This window comes from Pavona decussata, unplaced genomic scaffold (genome assembly GCF_977016875.1).
Source record: "Pavona decussata unplaced genomic scaffold, jaPavDecu1.1 SCAFFOLD_49, whole genome shotgun sequence".
In the NCBI taxonomy this organism is placed as follows: domain Eukaryota; kingdom Metazoa; phylum Cnidaria; class Anthozoa; order Scleractinia; family Agariciidae; genus Pavona; species Pavona decussata.
Window position 1 is genome coordinate 1,274,002 of NW_028145471.1, and position 24,727 is coordinate 1,298,728.

The 24,727-nt window shown below is 38.9% G+C and overlaps 4 protein-coding genes across 8 annotated transcripts in view; 2 read left to right on the forward strand and 2 right to left on the reverse strand.

The window, feature by feature from the left end:
* Positions 1-24,727, reverse strand: part of LOC146481537 (mortality factor 4-like protein 1) — a 210,183-nt gene that overhangs the window by 77,129 nt on the left and 108,327 nt on the right. The window lies entirely within an intron of this gene.
* Positions 1-24,727, reverse strand: part of LOC146481543 (uncharacterized) — a 164,584-nt gene that overhangs the window by 33,038 nt on the left and 106,819 nt on the right. For 2 of the 3 annotated variants that reach the window (XM_085108370.1, XM_085108369.1), the window contains one exon: positions 17,071-17,147. The exons of the other annotated variant lie outside the window; for it this stretch is intronic. The gene's annotated coding sequence lies outside the window, so the exon portion shown is untranslated. The remainder of the gene's footprint in view (positions 1-17,070; positions 17,148-24,727) is intronic. 3 annotated transcript variants of the gene reach the window in all.
* LOC146481545 (diencephalon/mesencephalon homeobox protein 1-B-like) lies at positions 2,799-12,411 on the forward strand. 3 transcript variants are annotated; one of them, XM_085108326.1, is made up of 4 exons: positions 2,799-3,313; positions 3,951-4,084; positions 7,997-8,172; positions 10,205-12,411. In XM_085108326.1, the coding sequence occupies exons 2-4, from the start codon at positions 3,970-3,972 to the stop codon at positions 10,604-10,606; spliced, it is 693 nt and encodes a 230-aa protein (XP_084964452.1). In that variant the 5' UTR covers positions 2,799-3,313; positions 3,951-3,969; the 3' UTR covers positions 10,607-12,411. The 3 variants fall into 3 exon arrangements, with proteins under 3 accessions (XP_084964452.1, XP_084964451.1, XP_084964453.1); XM_085108325.1 differs by having other exon boundaries at positions 2,802-3,322; positions 10,205-12,410; XM_085108327.1 differs by lacking the exons at positions 2,799-3,313; positions 3,951-4,084 and adding an exon at positions 6,014-6,676.
* On the forward strand, positions 14,649-22,403 carry LOC146481546 (uncharacterized). The gene is made up of 3 exons (XM_085108388.1): positions 14,649-15,709; positions 20,518-20,696; positions 20,906-22,403. Exons 1-3 carry the CDS (start codon positions 15,580-15,582, stop codon positions 21,242-21,244), a joined length of 648 nt encoding a protein of 215 aa, XP_084964514.1. The 5' UTR covers positions 14,649-15,579; the 3' UTR covers positions 21,245-22,403.

Below are 24,727 nucleotides of genomic sequence, written 5' to 3' on the forward strand. Positions count from 1 at the left end.
GTTTTTTACACCTCTGGTTTTAATCTTGAACCGTCTCCAATCTGATACCTCAGTATCATATACGAAGAAGCTTAAGGCTTCACATTTATGCGCCTTGACTCTTTAAATGGGAGTCAATTTACTGCAATATCAGATGCTTTTCTAAGGGGCTGCCACATTTCTTAACTTTCTCCAGTTTTTTTATCCATTTCCTAGAAGTCTATGTTGTCTACCTTAAACTTCAGTTTCGTGTTGAAAGAAAACTCCATATTGTTAAAATAAGCATGCTATTCAAGATCACTCGAACTTCGGTTTAAAGAAGCACACGATAGTTGATGTAAATGATAGATACATTTATTCAGTCAGTGACACAGGCATACTCGGAAATGAAAAGAAACTGAGTTCTCCCACTGAAGAGTCGAACATATGACCTACAAGAGACTCGTGGGAGCTAGACCATTAAACTGGGTTCATGTGACAAACATCCTGCAGACTGCTAAGGATTTGAATGTCGATCGATGTATTTTTTTCATCTATCATAATTTATATGACTTGATTTGATTCCTATGCTCAACCTTTTTTGATACTGAACTGCGTCGGTTTTTGAACAAATTTATGTTCAAATCTTGCATAAAAAGGAGGCTTCGCCAAGTCTCATTAACGCAGTTTATTGTAAGGTCGAGTGAAAAAGATACAGCTCGGAAGCACTTGCTGTGGTCATTCAGTATTGCATCCTTGCTCAGACGTTTCCACTGTCAAGACTCAGGTTCCAAAACCAGTCCTGAGATCATTTTGTGGCGTTTTACAGGGATTTTTGAGTAAGTTAATTCAGTTTAATCTGTTCAGAAGCTTTAGCCGAACATTTAAGTTGCAGAAAGTTTTAGGGAACGGAATCTCATTTACCGAATTATCGAGCTGCCGTTAGCTTACAATGCTAGCTGACCCTTTTTCTTTAACGGCAACGAAAGGAATTAGATTTCCAGTGTCATGACGAAATAATGAGGACAATGAGCTGTCATTTTGTTAAAAAAACTTGAGATTTTCTCCAGTAACAACTAAATGAGTTCTGAGGTGATTAAGGCCCTCCAAACAGATAACATGTACGTTTATTCTGGCAAAGCAATTTCGTTTCGTTTCAGCTAAACCAGATTTACGTTTTTAAAATAATTGCGAGCAATGAAAAAATGAGAGTATGAATATCTCACAGTCATATTTTCATCCGTGTTAGGCAGAAATCAGTAAAAACAAGCAAGGACGGACCCGATGAAATATCAGCCCTGATTATAATTTTAAAGCTTGTATTGGGATGGAAAATTTTAAGTTTCCACAGGCAAATAAGTAGATCCAGAAAACATTACGTTGGCAAAGTATTTCTTTATGTTTTAGCAGAATATTAAAAGAAGTTTTCAACAGTTACCCTAGTGAATCTGGCTACAAGTGTCGAGAGGAAAGTTCAAATCTGCACATTTAAATTTTTCGCCGATTTCTGTGCATTCGTGACTCGGTCTCAAAGCATGTAGCATGTGCTCAACTCGGTTTTGTACTTGCCGACGCCGTGGGCAAATTAACAAAAGCCCGTGAAAACATAATGTTCTGTTCAAAGTTAATTTATTCAGCTAAACGAGCAAATAACAGTTTACAATTCATGCAATTTACTTTGTTCAGTTTAAAGCCCAAAACTCTTATTTTCGGCATCATCTTTAAATTTTATGAGTGCTATAAACACTTGTATTAAATCAGCACTGCTTAACTCCCTACCAGTTATAACAAAACTGTACATTAAAAAGTGTTATAATGAAATCTTTGTTCGGCAAAATAGGAATCACTTCCTGCAAAAACGTCACACGATTCGAAAACAACAGACTGCTTTACCGACACGATGCTAAACGCCACGCGTAACTATTCAACTTTCAATGACTGCGACGTCCTGGGCGGCCATTAACCGTGTGAAGATTATATTAATAAATTCTTTTATTAAACTTCTATTACCTCCTTCTGGTGTAATCTAATAACAATGAAGCTATTTTAAACGGATTTCCATTGGTTTGTAATCACTTGTTATGAATCGACCACCTTACCACGACAATCGGCTGACGCCCGGTTGCCACAGTTACTAAAACGAAGACGCTGATAAAAATCACAAAGACGTACGGCGTTACGAGAAATACGTGATCAGGGTATAATTCGATGTTCTTAATGCCAGGCGGGGGGCAGATAACGTAACTTCAAGTATTTCCGATTAGTTTGAAAAGACGTTTAAAGTGAGGATTGGTCGAGTCTACAGCTTGCACCATTATAGCAAGACATCGTTGTCTCACATTTTACCCCAAGGCGCCTATATTCGTGCGATTTAAAAATTACCTTGCTCTAAGGAGTAGAAAATCTTGTTTGAGCCTCTAACTACTCAAAGACAAGTGGTAATTTAACCATAATTAGATTATTTGTTTGCTTCCTAAAAGACCTCCAAATTTTAGCATGACGTCAGGTTAGGTGCGTGACCGGGGTTAATAAGGAAACAAGCTAATCCTCCGGCGGTTATATGAAAATCTTTTTGCTGACACAATAAAATATGCTAATCAGCTATTTGCTCTTGCAGGATGTGGTTTGATCGATCGGCACAGAACAGTGAAAGGAATCCATTGTTCAGATAAAACGATTTATGTTTCCGCAGAAGGGAATCATTTTCCTAAAACTCTTAAACAACACTTTTGCGATTACAAACGATTAAAACCTGCCGCACAACCATAGCGAGAAACGTTTAAATATCACTTAACGGCTCAAGATAAAAAAGAAAATTCATATGGAATCTTGTTTGAGTTCGCTGTTTGTCCTTTCTCCCTTCTTTTGACTAAAATCGCGCATCTTGTTGAACTAGGAATTAACATAACTCGTTGCTCCTTCAGGCGTTTAGCCGGCGTTAAATTAAATCTTCGTGTTGGCATTCAAAGCCACTCCACCTGATCGCATAAATTAAAGTCTCAATAACTCATGCGATTAAGCCACGACGTATTATAGACAGTGACGGAATTACAGCGTTACTTTCCGCACGTTCTTTTCGGCCGGCGAATTGTAACCACAGAAATCAAAAGAAGAAATGTCAACGACGTTGCCATCTCTCCAGTCATGCCGCCTTCATCTTGTACGACATTTCCTGACAACACTGTTATTATGTTATCATTAGGCCACTCCCAGTCAGTTATGGTTTAAATTCAGAAGCACTGGCCCGCGCATTACTCTACCAGTCTATTAACACGCTGAAAACGAGGAGCTAGACAAAGTGACAGTTTCGTACTTTTGACATCTTCGGTTTGGCATTTCAAGTTGATTATTCAAGGTAATTAAGGTAGCTTTTACAATGTTATATATATTGCCCACTGAACTTATGAACTCAATCGAAGTGTTTGCTTTGTTTAATTTACAAGTGCTTCTAAGAATCATTCACTGAGATCATTGGTCTCATAACTTGAGAGGTTCACTTTTCTGACAAACGAGTGTATCGACGAAGAAGGACCGCTCCAGTTTTAGCGAGCCTCCAAATTTGCTTTCCGCCTCTTATCTGTTATAAACGTGTGATTAGAAGGCCTTCGTATCCGACAGCTTTGAGCACTGTTTCCAAGTATTTACCGCGGACATTGCACCTTCTAAGATAATGCTGGGCCTTTATTATCAATGCGCATGGTCATTGGCTTGTATAACAAAGTTCTCAGACCAAAATAAATGTAATACGTCTCCACCTCACAATTAGGAAGTTGTTTAGCTCATTTCATAAGGTGACAATGAAATTGTCACTCCCACAAAATTTCACCGACATCGCATTGGAATAAATGCAATACATTCACGCTAAGAGGATTATTAAACTTCTCAACACATTCACGAATCAACATTCTTTTCAACTAGAATCATCCAGCGTGACTATATCGCGGTAAAGCGTATATCAGTTTTGCTTCATGCTTTGAACAATTCACTTTCAGAAATCTCTGGAGTTAAGCCATGGATCGCCATCCATTCTCTATTGAAAACATCCTGAAAGACACACGCGGTGCGGGTAGCATCCTGAAAATAGCACCGACTTCCGAGGCACTAGCATTGGCTGAGAGAATGGCAGGTAAGATTGCATTGCCTTTCAGTTGTAATGCCACTAACACGGTGAACCTGTATTAAGAAACTTCGAGACTCCTGTTAATTACATTCTCCTTACGACGAAGCAGGGAACCGCCTTTGTTTTAAGACGTTAACTAGGAATCCGTTTAACTCTCATCACTGTCAACATAATTATACCAAAAAATGTTCCTCTTCAGAAACCGACGATTCTATTGTCTGACAACAGTCAATAGGGTCTCTAATCAACAGTACCGAGAATAAAAACTCTTCTTGTATGCCAAGACGTTTGTGAATGTTCAAATAAAGTTTTAGTAATTCGTTTCCAACTGAAACAAAGCAGCCGGAACTATTCTTCAATTAAAGCAGAATGGAGTTCCACCTTGAAAGAAAAACGACGTAAGGCACTCCATTCCTCAGTTTAAGGAAAGTAAAATTCGGTTAGTGATTTAATTCAACTGAGGGAGGGTCATTTTCAACGTTTCTTTAAGTCGTTGGCCATGACTGCTGTAAAATCAAAGAAACAGGCGCGTACCGTGGTCGTAAACTGAGAAATTTGCTGGTTAAAAAATATAGTTATCCGTGGGGAAAAATTTTGCAGCAAAGGAATCCTTTGCATTGTGCCAAAAATTTGATTTGGATTCCGTGACGAATGAAGTAAAATAGGAAACTTTGTTAGTAAGCTCATAATCCATGTGGTTGTATCAGTAATTCAACCAAATCTCTTGCGGCTACGATATGAGTTTACATTGGAGGGTTTCGTAATTACAGCCTCTATAAGATCGATCAAACAGTAAAGTAAAATCTGGTACGCTTTCTTATCTGCATCTCAGCATGTCCGTAAACGTTAAATTTAAAATCTAAGCCTTCTACTTTATTGACTAGAAAACAAAAATCGCGTTCGTGATCACGCCTTTTCAAATCTAATTTCCGCAATCATTTATACATAAGTCGGTTTAAAACCCCGTGTTCTCCATGGAAAGAATTCCTTTGTTTTGAAACCCACCCGGTGAAGCGGTGCGGATCCAATGAAGAGAGGAAAGAGAAACAAACTGTGTACCCCTGACAAAGGATACTTCCGTTAGTTCATAAACATTTGAGCGGAAATGCTCATTGTATGAGCGGTATCCTGAAACAAGACTTAATCTTCTAAGTCTTACCGCACGTAGCCAACCATACGTTGGTGTGAACGACTACTTGGTTAATCGACGTACACGACGCAATAAAGTATGTTGTTTCTCCCAATGGTTGCCAGCATTATGTGAGTGAAACGCCTTCCGTTTTATGATGAACCGTAATGAAGTTCCGTAGTCTAACAATTCTATGGTGTTGCAGTCCCTCATTTGTTCCTGATTAAAAAGACAATAGACCTATAAACTTTCTAATTCTAATTTTGTATCCGACTAATACTTTCTTTTTGAAACTTTGAAGTTGCGTAAAGAACGTGAAAGGTCTCCCACGTACTTTAAAAATAATCATAAGATGTTAGTACTTCTCAGTGACACTATCCGTAGTTAATTACAGTTGTAGAGTATGCGGCAATGAACGGCTGATTTCGCAACTTAAGGTAATGATTTCTGGGTTTCTTTATTAGACAACAATCAAGCTGAGAAAGTAAAAAAGGAGGAAGCTTTCATTTCATATCTGAATGCTACTAGCCCGCCAACTGACAGGGCGTCGCCCACAGTGCCAGCAAACGAAGCGAGGCTAAAACCGCAATTTTCTTTAGCACTAATCCTTCAAAAGTCCTATTAATCACGAACTAGAATTTCTCTTTGTTCTCTGGTTACTATGCCTAATTGAAAATGTCAGTTGTGACAATCTCATAAAGTTGCGATTCTCTATGTTTACGTTCGCTAGGTGCTTGGTGAGTCAACACAAGAACAGTTAATCAGATTTATTAGCACCCTCTGTCAGTCTCGTGGAAGCAATGATTACAATTCTAGGCATTCCCAGGTGCTGAGGTTTACACAGCGCCTAAGCTTTGATGAAATATCTTAAATTAGTTGTGTTCTTTGTGAAGGAGGTTACTCTCTTTATTTTGATCTCATACATTGTCTGACAGCTTACCAGTGTGTTGGCAAATAGGACAAAGTGCAATTTCTTAATTGCATTGGCGTATAGTCTCATCTGGAAGAGAAACACCCTTAACGCTAAGAGGTTATTCTTTGTTAATCAGTATTAACTGGTATGAAAAACTCACATTAAGTGTTTCAATCAACGGTTATGGTACAATGAAGGGCGTTAACGTGTAGTTGTCTAGTTTCCCTTCACGTTTTCCTGTGACTTGAATGCAGCAAATTTCCGTTACCATTCTTTCTCGTTCAGTTTTCAAAAGAAAACTACCTTTGACCTTGAGTCTCTAACCCAAAACTTTGTTGTTGGTTTCATGGGGGTATGGAGAAAAATACCTGACGCTTTTGCATTAGCTCTTGATTATTATGAATCAGTCACTGATTTTCTAGCGGTGAAGTTTCTTAGAGAACGCCGGAAATTACACCCAAACAGTAACAAAAGGGAAGGGATGATGAATAATAGCTGTCACATCACAAGCCATCCGACTTCGAACAGAAGACCGAAAGAAAAATTGTATAAACAAGTGAGTAGAATTCATCTCTCTGGAACAATGCTAAGCATAAAGCTCAGCTTGGCTTAATGAGGTTCAGTTGTACAAAGCAACCAAAAAGTAACACATGCAACGGGTACCGAACTGTTGCGTCAGTGTATAGTTTTCGTTCTCTAAATCAATATAGAACTGATTTATTGTTCCGTGTGCTCTGTGTGTGAAAAATGTGCTGACATAAATTGCCTTCACAAGTTTTCGTTTCAAAGACGTGTTATCAAAAATAGCCTACGAGAGTCTCAGAAGTCCATTAGACAGGAGGCGTCTAGTGGGGAATCAGACGTTAGATCTCACCGCGATGGATGGACTACGACGACCTAGCAGCGTGTTTTCGTCCAAGGACAACCAAGAGAGAAATGAAAGACGCAAGAGCAAACAGCATCTAATTTTTCTTTACAATACCAATACTTGAACAGCCACACAGGACACGAGAATAATGAGAATTATCAAAGATATAAAGGACAGCGAGGAAAAGCGGCATGTTAATGATGATTTTGAGTATTATAGCCTTGAGCGAGCACTTGAATGCTTCGCTTGTCACTATACCAGAGCAAACAGGGACGTTGCAAAGCAATACATCTTATTTATTAATTACAAAGTTTGCAATTGCTCTGTCAAAAGATAGGGACCAGGTACAGCTCGAATACTTGTTAGAGAAATTTGCGACGTGGTCTGTATGTTTGAATAGAGCTGTATGGCGCTGTCGGAAGTGGTAGTCGTACGTTTAGCCCTTTGTTGTCGTTTCGTGATGCTCAGTGTCACATCAGCTCATTTATCTTCAGTCGCCTTGCTTTGATATCTCCATTTCTCAGGCCGTACAAGTGCGTTTTAACCATTTATATAGGGGTCAACCGGGGGTCTTTAAGCGTATTCCCCAGGATGCTCGATGCCAAATTGTCTCATTCATTTCCACTTTTTTCAGTCGGTAAAAGTAAATTTTAACCACACTCACCTATTGTGAGTTTTCAAGGTAGTTTCCTACGGGTATCATCGACATATTAATACAGGGGTCAGTTGGGGGACTTTTACCATATTCCCTGGAGGTATTTTTGATCTATTCCCAGGGTACTTTTTTTCACTATTCTCGCTGTCAATCCAATTCCAAGATTATATTTGAGTGAGTTTGGTCAGTCTTTCTTCTGAGCATTCGAGAAAAATTCAATGAACAGACTGGAGACAGTGCCATTGAAGGCTCATGTCTGATGGTTTTTTTCACTCTCTCTCTCTTGTTTTTAAAATGCAAACATTCCGTGCTCACGTGTCCTCCTGTCTTACGCTGCCATCTTTTATCTGCAGACATCATCCTGAAGGTCAGCTGCATGGAGGGAAGGAAGATTCGACGAACAAGAACCACATTCAACCAGTTTCAGTTGGAGACACTTGAGAGAACATTTGCTAGGACGCATTACCCTGATCTGATGCTACGCGAGCAGCTGGCTGCCTACACCAGTTTGCCTGAATCACGAATCCAGGTCAGTTTGCCATAGAGAAACCGTCCGCTATAAGCCCCTTAAGCTAAACGTCAGAAAATCTGGGGGAAAAAATTTGGCAGTGAATCACGTCTTTTACCATAAAATATAATACAAACTGGTCGTGAAAGGTTAATTCTTTCGCAAACAATCTAAGTGAATAATGTGTTGCATTCAGTTTGTTCTACTTGTAAAACGTCTGCTTCCACAACCAATTACCACTGAAAATCGGGTGCATGTCGTTTTAAGTGGAAAGTCCTGGGCTGCATGAAAAAGTCAAATGCTTAGTATGCGTCCATCTTGTAATTGTTGGAGAGTTCGATGAGGAGCCTCCCAAGGCCGAGTTCCTCTCTCCACCTCCACCAAGAAAAAAAAAAGAAAAGTGAAAAAAGAAAAGTTCGAAAAGAGTATTATAATGATGGTAATTTGGAGTTATTAAGAATTTACGCATGTGGAGCTTTTGTAGTGCTATCAGCATTGCTTCACAAAAAAGACCCAACGTAGAAACGTAACTGTAGTTTTGGCTTGTCGTATATTGTCTAATAAATTATGTCAGAATGGCTTGAGTGTTGCGTCTCATTTCAATCTTTGTCGCGCAGTCATGGATCAACTTAAAATATTTTCAGGTAACCACCTTTTTTTTTAAACAGCAATTCAATTATTTCATATAGGACTCCATGAAGGAAAAAGTTTAAATGGTACTAAAGTAATGAAAGTTGATCCATTTTAGGAAAGATCTCTCAAGGAACAACTTGCAACTGAATTCAGAGAACAGCGATATTCCGTTTGAATAATGTGAATAACGAGAACGTTATTCACATTTCGACAATTAAGTGAAGGCTCTTGAATCAAAATTATTTAGGGTACAAATACATTTCGACAATAAATTAAAAATTCTTGTTTTAGTTTAACCATGTTCATAAAAAGCAAGTATTTGTTAACTGTTTTGACGGGATTTGAGCAAATGCTATTTTTAGGGTCTTTGTGGGAGATACCGGCCAGAGTTCAGGTGTTTTGGTCCAAAAATAGCTTCATATCGCTTAAGTCGTTTTATTAGCGTCTAAGCGATAACAAAGGGATTTAAAGGATTAACATAATTAAGGAAAATTTACGAACGCACCGAATAATGGATATTAGTTTCTTCAACTTGAGGTAAAGAGCAACAGCCTATGAAGAATAAAATCAACATGGTTATCTTAAAAAAGATTACGATCACAATGGCAGTCTATCAATTGCGTATTGTCTCCCAGGGTAGTATAGAATTGCATTGAGAATGATTAATTTTCAAGTTAAATTAAATATACGAGTTGAAGCTGAAGGAGCGTAGACCAATTTGAAGGTGTGAACATCCTTAGCAACTCTGTTTACAGTAGCTGTAGCACTGCAAGTGGGCTTAAATGACAAGTTTGTTAATATGTTCAGTCTCCCCAATTTTTTTTTCCGTGGGCAACGGAGTACACATTGTCTCTCCCTAAGCTTCTGAGGTGATCAGGCCCAAAAGAATCTGTTTCCAGACCAGATTGCAATGCTAAAATCCCACCCACAAAAAAACATGTTTAGAAATATCAATTTCTCTCAATGCACAATTGAGGAAATAGTAACTGGACAGGAAATATTGGCTAGTTTAAAAATTTTGCCCGCTAAATTTAGACATGATATATACCTCTTTTTAAAAATTTTATATATATCACAGTGCACGTTTGAAAATTATATTGGTTGCGAAATCCTACATAATTAGTAAAGGTTGATTAGTGATATTCATTCGACCAAGCGAGTCACAATAAATCGGTTTAATTCTCCGACGATCTTAAAAATAAAAAGGTCTGGAATTTTGGTAATGAGAATATAGGAAATGATCACGACAGAAGCTCAAGACCTGTCATAGACGGAAATGTTGTAATAGGAAGAAAACTCTCCCAACTTCAAAGAAAGGGATAATTGCTCTCAACCATGGGCGTTTTCAAATGCGTGTAGGTCGCGAAGGTTGAAGCATATTTTATGCTAATTTACTTCCAAAATTGTGCACAATTTTCAGGTTTGGTTCAAGAATCGTCGCGCCAAGTACCGCAAACTGAAAGGATCCCAAGAAACTGAAGGCCGAGAGGCCGAGGAAAGGCACACGGAGACAAAGAGGACCGAAAGCAATGATGATGAAGCTGATCCAGCAAAAGCAGCAGCGGACGAGGATCCATCCCATCCACCGACAAAAAGACAAAGAACGGAAAGTGATTCGGAAGAGCGTATAACAATTCCTGCACCCTTCGCACCACTGAGCTCTGCGTACATTCCGCGGTCATTCCCGTTTGACCCGCGGCTATCTTCAGGTTATGGTGCCCCATATGTGCCTGACTGGGCGGTGTATTACGACGGTTTAAATTACCGCCCTTGTCCAATGACCATCCAGCAAATGCATTCAAGCATTGGAGTCATTCACTGACTTTGAAGGCCTTATCTTACAACATTGTAGATTAAATGCGCATGGTATTATAAATGTCAAATCCAAAGCAAACTAGAGGATACTGTAGAAGTGCATGCGTGTGTATTAGAATAGACATAGTCCCTCTAATCATCATGGAGCTGCAGATGAGACGAGCAAAAACGGAAAACAGTCCTGTCCTCATACCTCTTCTTTCCTACAAAATCTTGGGTCGGGTATAGTTCCATCTAGATCATTATTGGTTATTCAAAGTCTTTTCATCACCCTTAAATTAACTCTTTCCCGATTTTTTATTACGCAGGATGACAAAACTAAACTTAGCTTCGTACTTGCAAGAGGCAACGCCTTTCTTTAGGCCAACAAAGCAACCTCATTTTCTACTTTTGTAAGATTCTAAACGTCTTTTCAGACTCAGTTTCGGTCAAAATATACCCATTTTAGCTGAAAGCCATACTTTTTAGCGTATTGTATATGGTGTACAAACCCCTGAGTCCTCCAAGGAGGTGAGATAGGGGTCCTATCCCCACAGAAACAGGATTAGTTTCTCGCTTGTTGCATGGGTGATTCATAAGAGAGACTACTTGTGCATAGTATCAAAAAGGTGACCCGTATGCTAAGTAAATGAGAGTTTTATAGGGTTTAGACTATTAGTTTTCATATTAGAAACAATATATAACAATTCCTCATACTATTTCCCCATTCAATCTTCAACCGCTAAAAGAAGAAAGTTTCTCATAGAGTCTAGCTGTTTTATGCATTGGGCAGACCTAAGAAAAAGGGCGGCATGCACCAAGCCCAAACATTTAACCCAAATATGAGCTGTGACTAGAACAAATAACCGAAAGTAGCGCAACCAACTCCTTTCATGTGATACCACGGAATATTAACTACGAAGAATAGACCGTATTCGCTCCATGTGCTAATTACCCATTACAAAACACGTGATAATCTCAGGAGAATCGATCGTTTTTCTTTTTTTTTTTTGCAAGCAGAGAATGCTTCTTCAGGGTATGTTTGAGACTCAAACATACTCTAAAGAAGAAAGGCCGTGCCCTTCGTATACTTCCCTGATCGTGAAATCAACCTTGCTCCTTTTAGATTATTTGTTCTGCAATTTTTTAGCTAATTAGATCCTTCACTACAGTATCCGGTACTTTTATTTTGTCCCTGTGGTCCTTGCAAACACAGTTAATCACTGTTTTTTACTGAACAGTGTAAATATGACCAATTCCAAAAGAGACTACTCCCTAGAGTACCGTCACATGACTGTCATGGGGCAACAAAGCAACAAATTGAATAAGGTCTATTACATTCTTTAATACATACACTTAAAAACGCATTTGCATGCACGCTCTAGAGAGATACGAAAAAGTAAATTAATTGTAAATACGTTCAACTCAACCATTATGGCTTTAATTTATAACACTTATGTACAAGTTTAGACTAGTCTTTAAGGAGAAGCTGTCAATAGTTGTATTTCTTATTTATACATGTTTGTAATATATTAATCTATGCCAGCTTCAGTACCTTTTTCTAAAGTTTATAATATATGTACAATCGATTTTATAAACAACTAAAGAACTCGCTTGAAAGTTAACGTGATCAGAACTTTTCTTGTTGCAAATTTTTGTACCTTGTCTATTTTCTTCACGCTTCAAAACGTACATGTATAACTTTCAGTTACAGTGACTTTGAACTGTTCCCAGTATTTTTTCATTATCCCTAAAATAAGAAGATTTTACTGACTGTGATTTTGTTAGAGCTGGAACAGCTGTTATACCCCCTCCAATTCAGAAGTTAACAACGCCATTGACAGCTTTGTAGTACTCAACTGATCTATAAAACCGTACATATACTATAGGGAAAGCAAGTAGTTTTCAGTTAACAACAACAACAACAAATGCTGAGATGATCTAACTCCCTTGGGGGTGTGAGGCCTGTCTCTTTAACCCTTACTCTTCTCAGACTTGCATACCCATTTTCCGACCAAAACATGCTTTGTTAATAACCATGCATTTTTGGTACTGACGCCAGAACGGAAGCCTGCTAGAGCAGACGTCTTTTGCAGCTCTTGTTTCCTGCGCTGACGCAGAAGAAGGCAATTGTTCCCCAATCGATACCCATTTTCTACTTCAGACCAGAAAAAAGCTCACAAACATACCCATTGGGGGCAATATAGCTTATACTAGTAATAGTTATCAAAGATTAAAACGTGCGGTCAACATGACAATTTGTATGTTGAAGAGAGGGGACTTGTGTGGGCGAAATCTTCACGTGAAAATGAGGCCAGCGTCTTGCATCAAAACGAGGTAAATTTGCGCAACAGAGAAACAAAATGGCCGCCAACCTCGATTTGTCCCGCATGTATTTGCGCAGACAGCCCAACGCAAACACAAAATTAGACTTGCGGTCTCCCCGCGATAAGAGATTACACAAGAGGCCATCGAAATACTCCGGTGGCACTGCATACAATCACACAGAACATAAGTAGTATTAAAATAACAAAAAGGCTGAAACATAGAGTTACTAGGCGAGAGGTAAGATGCAGTAATTAGCTCTTGTGTGTTCCAGAGTAGCTGTAGAGGACAATTCTGGAAGCATACTTACTTCCGCAGGTTGGGTAGACAAAGCTTTCAGCATTAAAGTTACAGAAACAGATTTAGCCAGGTGCTCTTTCCTTCGTACTCGCAACTGCTCACGATGCTACTTTCACTGGATTTCAAACACTTTCATTCCACTATTTATTGAAGAGCCCCACAGTGCACGGTTAGTTTCTGCCCCAATTTTCCAAGCTGATGTCACATCTTTTGAGGTTCTGTTACAAGTTATCCTTGTAGCGCTAGTACTGGCCTCCACGAGGTCTCTTTCCACAGATTGGCTCAGAATGCAGTATCTGCTTTGGTAGGTGAGTACTCTCCATCCACACAACACGGCTTCACAAGGAGGGTCTCAATACGGGGATACTGAGCTAGCGGCAAGACTTCGTTGCACTTAAGTGTAGACGTTTGATGTTAAGTATGCTGCGGAGCTTACGTTGGTGAAAATGCCGTCCAGGATCTTAATGTGACGTCTATAGTAAGTTCAGAATTCACACCCACATACAGAAGAGATGGAATAAAAATGGTTTTGTGGACTGAGTTATTTTTGTGCTTGGTCTAACATCGTAGCAGTTAAACACTCCTGGTTTCAAGACGACCGAAGGCAGCAAACTCGTAAACACTCGTCATTTATTACTTTGTGGGGCTAGAGAAGATTGGATGCGAGAATGCTAGATCTATAAAATGCTGCGTAGAGCACTTGATTTTGCTCTCAACACTTCTCCTGAATTTGACAACAAAAATCATATCACAGTGCCACGCCCTGAACGGAATCCGCATTGGCTCTCTGGTAAGATACACTCTTCAACTTGGTGACGAGACACTTAACGAGAATTTTGGCTAGAATCTTTCGGCCCTCTACAGAGAATAAGGGAATCACAGTATAAGTTGCAATCTCCCTTTCTTTTATAGATTACAAAATCGTGGCATCTTTAATCATATATTGAAGGCACTAGCCAAGAGACGGGGACGTTCATCAGAAATTTTGAAAGACACTCCCAAAGGGTACCAGCATCACCTGTCGTCTTTCGTGTGCATAGCTCGAAAAAGAGGTTGTATGAATGTTTCTGAAGTTGATATTTCTTTTGGCTTCGATTCATTACCTTAAAATAATAATAATAATAGTAATAATAATAATAATAATAATAATAATAATAATAATCTCACTGTGGTTACCATAGGTTCACTGTTCAGTTTACAACGTCCATTCACTATTCTTCGGACACAGGTAAGATCGTAACAATTAGGATATTGTATTGTCATTGGCATGAAGCAACGAAATTATTTCCCTGGGAAGGGTGGTTGACATCTATATATCCAGTATCGAGGGGAGAGGGGTTGGGTGGACAATCGTCCGTTCGAGCCAGAAGATTGAACACCCTAAGCGGTACCTGAACACCTGAAAAGACACGATGAGCGACCCCGTCACTTTTATCTTGGAGTCCCCTAGGGCAACTTACCCAATTACAAAAAGGCCAAAAGATGACCGCAACGTGGGAACTCTAATTCCGCAAGCGTCTTGCGTGCACTGGTTCTGTCGGCAAGTATTTGGGAATGAAAACAATTTAATCTTGCAAACAGGAGTAAATGCCTTAAAATAAACTGACTAAATGGCTGCTGATGGATGGTTGTCTGTAACAAGACCGCACAATAAATCGTCCCTTCCTTAAATATGTGCTGCTTCGAAGGATTTGTCTCTTTTTTTTTAATACCTTAATCCTGTCGTTCTCAAAACTAACTCTTGACAAGTGTCCCTAATATCCTTGACGTTTCTGATAACGCCGGGGTCTGAGGTAATTTGGAATCTAATGCAACGAAAGATAAACTAGACATATGGACCCTTGGTAGAGTTCATACGCATATAACTCTAGGCATCGTATTTTAAGCTGACTTTACAGCTATTATTTAACTCTATGATTAATTTACATTGGTTAGAGGAAATTCCGTTGAGAGCGAGTTAATCATGTGTAATCGATAACGTACTTCATCGAAAAAGCTATGAAATGTACTTTATCTTAGCCGAATGAAAATATCAGTTAAAGTAAACTGTTTCAATTCTACGTTTATCACAAGTCAAGGTAACTGGATAAACACTACCTTGTTTTTATTTTAAAAAGAGCAACCACACACGGTGCCTTCCATGATAAGAGCAGACCGGCCGGCAAAGGCCTTTCTTTATTGGACGGTTTCCGGGTACATTTATCACTGTCAGTGCATGCAGCTTAATTACATTCACAGCTGGTCACTCACACCATCACGAAAAGGGCGAGAGCCACCACTGTGGACGAACATTGCACATTGACGCAACACGTAAGACTGCTGAACTGATCATTGCAGCTGAGACGCAGTCGGGTTATTTAAAGAGGAGAGGTGTCGATGGAGGCCAACCCGTTTTCTATTGAAAGCATCCTGAAGAATAGCTCTTCTTCAAATGTCGATGAGGAGAAAGAAAGTACTCCACCATCGAAATCCACTGAGGCGCTGTCACTAGCTGTGAAACTTGCTGGTAAGTTGTAGCTGATCGAGGTACCTCGTTATTTGAGAGGCGTAGTTTAGAAATAAAGTAAAATTTGCGTTTCCACGCTTTCGCTAATAAAACAATGATTCTTGGAACGAAGTGACATAACGATGAACGAGGGTCACTTTTCCTATCCTTAGACGGCCCGCATCTTAAGGTGGCTTGCAGAGCTTAAGAGCTTCAATGCACACTACAATTCTCATCAAACATGAACAGAATACGTTCTCTTAGCAGAGTACCACTCGTACTAAGGAACTTTATTAAGTTGCCAAAACGCATAATTTCGGGTCAATCATGCCAGTAGTATTTCAGTACAAGCACTAACACGACAACCGCCTACCTGAGTCATTTTAAGAAGAGTAATGTGGAGATCAATTTAACAAGTACATTGCAAGTTTATTCTATTCTTTCACTGTTTACATCTCGTCGAACCGATCTAGTTAAAATAGCGTAAGTGATAGTAAAGCAGTCAGCCACGGAGTTAACGTAAACAAGATAACAAGGGGAGAAGAGGTTTTCTTTCCAGTTTGCTATGCTCAAATGTCTCTCGAAATAGCAGGCCCTAGTTTTAAACTTTTATTTCGTTATTTACTTTTGACAAGGAAATCAAAATACCCCATTTCAGCACAGGTTTAAACACTTCTACTATCAGAAATTATTGATACAAAGGAAAAAACGAAGAGAAAAAAATGCTATATTGGGAAAATCTTGTCATTTACGTGACCTTTCACCAATCGTTACTTATCAAATAGCTAAAGGCTTTTCTGCCTGCCAAGCTGGCGCCAACGAAAGATACAAGATCTTGATAAAAATGTTACCCATACTAGTACTTCCAACAAAAAAGAACTGTTTTTGATAAGTAGCATTGTAAAGAGGACAAACAAAAAATGGTCTATCACCTTATACACTGAATTCAACAAAATTGCTAAGAGTGGATTTTAAGTATTAAGATTAATTTACATTGCACTCATTCTTGGTAATCCACCCGTCAGGTATATTGCACGAAGTGTTGTTTTTATCATCTTTCTTATCAGTGGTTTACTGACCAAAATCCGTCTTTGACAAGTGTGTGACTATTGTATAAACAAAATTGTTTTTGTTGGGTTGCTTAATGTACCATTTATCCGTCCCTTATTAAAGCATTTTGTTCAAAAGGGTCGAACATCATCGATTTCAGCAGTATCCCTTGGGCTAAGCTGTCAATTCGGTGTTGACATTAACAGATAAATCACCTTGGTCAGCCTGAAGGGGCACCGAGGCCATACGATGCTGCTGGCCGCCCAAAATAGGGCCCAAACGTAATACCAAAGGAACAACAGTAACAGTGAAAAAGGCACCAAGAAACTCACCAATTGTGTCAGAGGGGGATCATTGATGAGCATTTCTCGGTAGACAGTCTGGCAATATGATAATCGTTCCTGTATTCCTAAGCATCAAGTGATAAATCATTAGTAATTAATAAATAACATTGAAAGTGATACATATATTACGACTTTGAAATTGCGGATACTTTGGCTCTGAGATGAGGGCCCTGACGAAATGGATTGATAGTGTCTCTCAACCCGAAAACACTGATCAGAGCTGCTCATGTTCGGAGAAACATGGTCATACCAATCCTAGCTAAATTCACCAGAGAGGAAAATCAAAGTTCTGTTGCAGATCCGTGGCATTAATTGTATAAATATGCCTCCATGTAGCGAAGAAAACTGAACAAACCGTTTAATAGTGCTCATATGAGACCTAGCAGGACATTTAATTATGGGTTGTTACGAGTTAGAAAGGGTCTTATACAGAAAGCTCAAGCCATTGTTGATTAGTGCGATTAGGAGGTAGCCTGGATGTGTTTTTTACTCTATGGCTAGCTGTTCAGTATAAAATGTACCTACGTTTACTCTTTCATAAGTATTGTTTATTCGGTATTTTTTTTCTTTGTATCTATCGTAAGGGTGTATCTACTGTAAGCCCTAGTTTTAACAATTGAATAAACTATTATCTATTATTATAAAGTAAAATTGGAATAATTTTGACAACAACAAACAAAGAAAATTACTGTTAGGTCACTCATTTTTCATGTTTGCTTTGTTTTAAGTTGTAAAAGTAAACCCACACATTGTTCTCGATTTATATCATTTTCAGCTACTGCTGCTGTTATGCGATAGCGAAATTCCAGGACTGGCTTCTTTCGATACGTTTTTCAAAATGAAAACAATTTATTCTTGCACGCGCGTGTAAATACCTTGAATTAAAATGACTAACTGTCGGCTGACAGATGAATGGCTTGCAATAAATCATAATTTCACGGAGGCGCGATGATGGAGGGAATTCCGGGAACTAATGCTTTAATCCTCCGACACTAGAAAAGCTTAGGAGAGATGTTAAGGCTAAAGCTTGATCCTTGACAAATCTCAGGGAAATGTTATCAAAAAGATTTAAACCCTTGATGGTTCTGATAATGAACTCAAAATATGTAGGAACCTTATACACCAGAGCCGTGGATGTTGGCACAAAGGTTAGGTGTCTAACTGCTCGATACGCATTATCACAATCGCTGGCAGGATGGATGCTCGTCTTCCTTAATGCATATTTCTAAAACCAAAAATGACAATGGTAAAAAACTCTTCGTGCTTTCCTACTTTGCCTTCCGAGAGGCATACAGTTGAGTGGTTAGGTAAAGGCATTACATTAGATCAGGGATTTTGCGGTCGCGATTCTTGAGATTTTATAGAACGACTTTCATTATTTAGGCGGATATTTGTCAATGTCAGCTACGATTTGGCTTTGATTGGGTTTGCAGCTGCTAAACATGAAACTTGAGAGCTTTCTCGCAAGACTGAGCGGTGGTCTGCCACTCTAATTAGGTTAGTGTCTTGAACCATAAACTGGTGGCTTGATACAGTTTAACCTTGACATTCGTACAGGCCGAAACTTTAGACTTTCCCTCCGATCAATCAACCCCCCAAAAGAGTTATTTATCTGTTTAGAGTAATTTTGTCCAAGAAACTACTGCATCAGAGCGAAGCGTTGTCAACTACAAGCGGAACTGAAACGCTTCCACCGTTAAACTAGTAGTAGCTCTAATGAAACCTATGGTGATTAATTATTATTATTATTATTATTATTATTATTATTATTATTATTATTATTATTATATTTCGTGATGCCGTGAGGCTTCGATATGATTGGCCGATACCCGATAATCCGTCAATATGCGTTTGTGGGAGCATGTTTACAGTAGACCACGCGATGATCTGCCAGCGTGGAGGCTTAGTTATTCAGCGCTACAATGAAATACGCGATCTACAGGCCAAGTTGCTTGACATGGTTTGCTATGATATGCAAGTTGAACCGGCTTTACAACCTATTACAGGCGAAGAGCTTGCCAGAGGGACTAACCAAGCCCCTGACGCACGCCTTGGCGTCCACTGTAGGGGTTTCTGGGAGAGACAGAGAGCTGCATTTTTCAAAATAAGGGTGTGTCATCCCAATGCGGACTCGTATAGAGATCTTAGCCCCAAGCAAATTTACAGGATTCATGAAAATGAAAAGAAGCGAAAATACAACTCTCGCGTCACAGAAATAGAGCAAGGCACATTCACCCCACTGCACTGGTGTTTACAACGACGGGAGGGATGGCTGACGAATGCCTGAGATACCACTCAAGATTAGCCGATCTATTATCTGCAAAAAAGCAAGAGAGTTACGCCACAACAATTTCATGGGTCAGGGCGAAAGTGCCCTTTGCATTTTTGCGGAACGCGCTCCTATGCCTAAGGCCTAAGGATCGAGAACCCCGAGAAGGAGGAACTTAGACGTTAAGGACAGGGATCTAGAAATAAAGAAGGGCCAAGCAAGACTTCGCTAGACTGCTATAGATACTTTATTATGGGTTGATTTATAGAGGCTTCTGAATTTTTCTCATTTTAGTGTATGATTGGTCACATGAATGACTTTTGTTCTTTTTTTAAATTTAATATTATTGTTTTTTTTAATATTGTGCTTGAAAATAGCTCTGTTGTGCTTCGAGATACTCTTTTTTTAATCACAATTGAATTGTAAATAGTTTTTTTACTAATCTTTTTTCTACTTTTAACTTGTGGATATCGATTTTCCTTGGAATATTTTAATAAAGTTTTAATATTAAAATAAAAAAAATGATTATAATTACTATAATTATTATTATTATTATTATTATTATCACTCAGGTTTTAATAGAATCAAACTGTATCTAGTAGATTTTATTGTTGTAAATAATAGAGTTATCATTCCATTATTTATTATTATTATTATTATTATTATTATTATTATTATTATTATTATTATTATTAAGACAATGCCCGGCCCAGTTGCTTTAACTGAATGCTAAAATGTACAGTGGTTACTGCAATGATGCATGGAGAAACCATAAAAATGACCTTTTCCTTTCAATTATTTTTTCGGAATAGACCAAAAATTAAACGTCAGCTGATTATGTCAACAAACGCTGAAAAAATTAAACTAAAAGTTCCCGAATGGGTGATTATTAACGAGGTTCCAAGATGAACAAAATTATTATAGTTACACGTCGCTTTAGTAAAAGGCTCTTTTTATAACGGTCTCATCCCCTTAACTTTCCCATTTTACACCAAGGAATTATTGCTTCCACTATTGGTACGATGTTATTTGAGATGAATATGAACGAAAAAAGTATCGTAAAAGAAAATAGAATTTTTCCGACAGGGAGATTGAGAAAGCATTCGCTCCATCAAAAGACATACATAAGTTACGCAGAAGTTTATCAAACTTTGATTCTCTTTTAGATGTTATCCTGGAAGCTCGACAAGAGAAAAATCGCCGTCCCCCAAGGCGCACGCGCACAGCCTTCACGCACCAACAACTGGGAATACTGGAAAAATCCTTCAGCAAAACGCATTACCCGGATGTAGAGCTTAGAGAGCAGCTTGCTGCAAAGACCAACCTACAAGAAGGCAGAATTCAGGTAAAGAGAACATCCTAGTGCACACTTGTACCTACACTCACCCGGTTACGTTTATTATAAGAACAACTTCTGTATACGTTCACGTCTCGGCCCCTGAACAGTCCATAACGAACCATTGTATCTGTGAAGGACCTTCCACAATGATAAATGAAAAAACACCATTTTCTTTTTTGTCATAGTTATAACAGTTTTTACTTTGTTGGTTTTAGGTTTGGTTTAAAAACAGACGTGCAAAATATCGTAAGGAGGCAAAACGATATTTCTCCCCAGAGAGTTATGAAAGTGAAGATGAAGACATTTCTGTCGCCTGTCACATGACACAGACCCAAGAGCCCTCATCCTATTTTCAGTGTAATACAGCAATGCCGTACTGCTGCAACTATATTGATCCTATGGATTCAGCAAGACATATTGGATTTCCCTCAGACATATACACACAGTTTTCTGCATATGCACCATTGGCACATGCCAATGGGTATCGCACATTCTCATATGCTAATAATCGGATTATGGATCATGCGCATTTGGGGAATATATGGGGCCGGTAATACGGAGGGAAAGAACACTCATTAAAGTGGCTCTCCATTTTGCAGCGCGAACGATGTGTGTTTTCGAAACAGTGGCGGATTGAAGCTCCCGAAATCGTAAGGGCCTCCGCCAGACTTCCCAGGATATCAGTACCTACTATGTGAGATTTTCTTAGGGCTCCTTAATTCACCCTTGCTTCCAATGCTTATGATATGAGACAATCGTCGGACATTATGGAACGAACCCCTAAACGGTACCAGCTAGCGTCGCAGAACACCCTCGCACAATGAACGAGACATTAATCTGTTAAATAACTTTCAAGAAAAAGCGAGACAAGGGAATTCGTTGAAGGGAAGGCGTGCCGGATGTTATAAATATATATATATTTCGATACAGTACAAGTTTCCCAACGTATCGTTTCGGAACGAGTTATGCAACCTAAGAAATTGGTCCTGCGAAGGAGGTATCGGCTGCTTTACATAGCTTTTATCTCGAGATGAATTTAGGGCATTTTTCTGCATAACTTTAAACGTTTTATCTGTTTAGAAGGTCTTACTGGCCACTGGATTTGCTATGGTAAAAACTAAAAGGCCGCCTTAACAAAATGCAGCGGCCGCTGGAAGAATCGACACGACGGACCATTACACGTAAATTGCTAATAAAGTCTGTTATTGAATTCATACTACTACTGAAGGCTCTCACATCTTTGACTCGTTCTGCCGAGTAAAAGATGGGACTCGTTTTGACTCGTGTTATGTTGTGCTCTATAGCCGTTTAAATTTGTAAACCAGTGGTAGACATCTTAATATCGGAGAAATAAATTTTAAGAAAAGTACAAACAGGAGATAGGGCTTGACTTATATTCACTGTGTTAGCATTCTCAGTTCTTTCCGGGACATTCACCAATGTCGAGTAGAATGATACTGATTGTCTTTTCACCCGGAAATTGCATATAACTTTTTCATACATGAGAACTGCTAAAATAAAGCCCTGCACTTGAAAAGAGCAAATACAAACAGCAAATCGCTCCCACAGTGATTGTAATCCATTCTCTGTTAGTAGCATTCTGAAGAAGAAGTCTTTCCCACTTAACGAGGACACTGGAGAATCGTAAATCTCCCATTCCAACTCCCACACTTTGTCAGTTGCCTTCTTAGCCTACGTGTAGCCGTACCTACCCCACCCCCATGGAAAAACAGGAGGAGGGAACGGAAGGGTTCAGTGCTCACGCTTTTCCTCGGAGGATGGGTACAGCTACACGTAGGCTAACTTGTACCTTTACCTTCTTAGACTCCCTTTTTACCATTCTTTTATAATTGAATCTCACTGAACAACCTTTCCGGTTAATACCATGAATCACTATAATTCATAGTCTCATTTGTTAAGTGTCTCATAAAGAACTTCTCTTGTAAGCAACTGCCTTTCCTATTCCTGAGAGTGGTCTTTCACTGACGAATTAGTGATTCACTTGAAATTTGCATAAACGATAGAATATTACACTCCTGCTGGCATGTTACCTCCTAAAAACCATTGGAAGACATAGTTCGCCCAAAGCCTAAACCATCTTGATCAAGGCAATCTTCAAACAGAGAAACACAATACCTGAAAATTATACCATTTGCATTTTGACTGAGATTTAACACATATTTGGAAGATCGACTTTGGGATTTACACAAAGGATACACTGTAAAGAGTGTAGTGTCCTGGGAACTGTCAATGCCCAAGGCAGACAGATCAGTAGAAGGCGTTTTCTTGATCAGCAGCTACAGCCCTAGCCGCCGGGCACAAGCTACCAACAAAATCACGAGTTACCAATAAGAGACCCAAGATGGTTCTTTGCTGAGAATGGTGTCAGCCACTGTTAGGGGAACGTTTACTTAATACAAGCAACAGAACAAGAAAGGCGAAAAGGAGTGAAGAGGTTTATTTGGATAACATTGAGTAGTCAGTGCGGATAAAAAAACACTATCGAGCGAGTTAGACCAAACTAGTAGCTCAATTGGCTAATTGGATTAAATAAAAGGATCTTGTGCCTTGTATTACACTCCACGCTACTGTGGTCTAATCAGATTACTTATCACCTAAATTCTTTCCTGTTTTAAATTCACGGCGCGGGCACCGGAAACCGATAAAGAACCCAAGTTCTACCAAACCGGGCAGCTTCATCATAGCCTTTTTTGGTGAATTATTAGAGCACGCTCAAGTTCAAAAACCAACATTTCCATTTCCAACAAGCTCAAAATTAAACACTTCCAAATTCCAGTTCTATCTGGATTATTGTCAAGCACTTCATCATGAACCTCTTGCTCAGGAGATTGTGCAAGCACTCCCCATGTTATTCACATTAAAAAAACAAAAAAACAAAACACTTTACTTTACTTTAGCACAGAGAATCAGATTGCTTCCAGTAGGTGAGAGATATTCAGTTTCATTTTTAACAGTTTTGTAGTTCAGGTATTTCTTGCTGAGAATTAATTAATGGAAGGAGAACGTCATCTTCTTGTCACATGTAGACCTTGTCGCCAAATACTGCATGGTACGTGACGTTGCTTTTGTATCTAGAATAAAGTATATACTATGTGTAGACATATTTTTATAACGAACAATTATAGTGTTACCAGGTTGTTTTGGAACAGAGCCCTGTGTCTAATTGGGATGTGATAAGTTTGTCAAGGATAAAGGAGAAAGTTTTAGGGAGAAAAGATATCTACAGAAAAAATTGTAAGGATTAGGGATAATTAACTTAATTTTAGGGTAACTCTAACCCTAATCTTAAGGATAGCAGACTTTCAATTTTAGGAGTTAGGAGTAACTATGCTAAAAATTACCCCCTTGGACACACTAATTTATGTCAGGCAGCACCTTCTGGAACTTCACCCTTCAATAAATGGCTCTGTATATATATGTCTCAAAACAGTCCTGGTTTCTAGTTTTAAACGCCGAAGTGTCATCTATGACCTATGGTTCCCTTGCTATTTATACTTTCACTGTGTGTGTGATTTAACCCATTCACAAATTGCAGTCTGCAAAGATGTGATGTGTGAAATCCTGAATGGGTAAAACTTCCTGCAATAGGGGTAAATGGACATGTAATATGCGGAACGTCAGTTAATTAATCATTCACAATGAATGAATTGAAAATTGATACACAAAATCAAACTGTTTTTACAGATCTTGTGATTAACTCAGTGTATTCACATACATGACTTTTAGTTAAAATACGTATGATATAGTAATATGATCAAGCACTATCATTCCAAACATTGGAAGGAAAATATTTTTAGACTGGACGGCCCAAATGGGTCACCCGAAAGCAGTTCTCAGTTGTGATCAAGGCTTCTTCCTACTTGTATGTTCCGTATGTAGTGAAAATCTGGTTTTCCCCAAAGGCTTTGTGTCTTGAACAAATTGCAATCTATTTTCTCCCATTCCAGGTTTGAAAGATTTATTAGACAACTCGTTAAAATGTGATCGGAAAGCAACGACAACCGAGTCATAACATG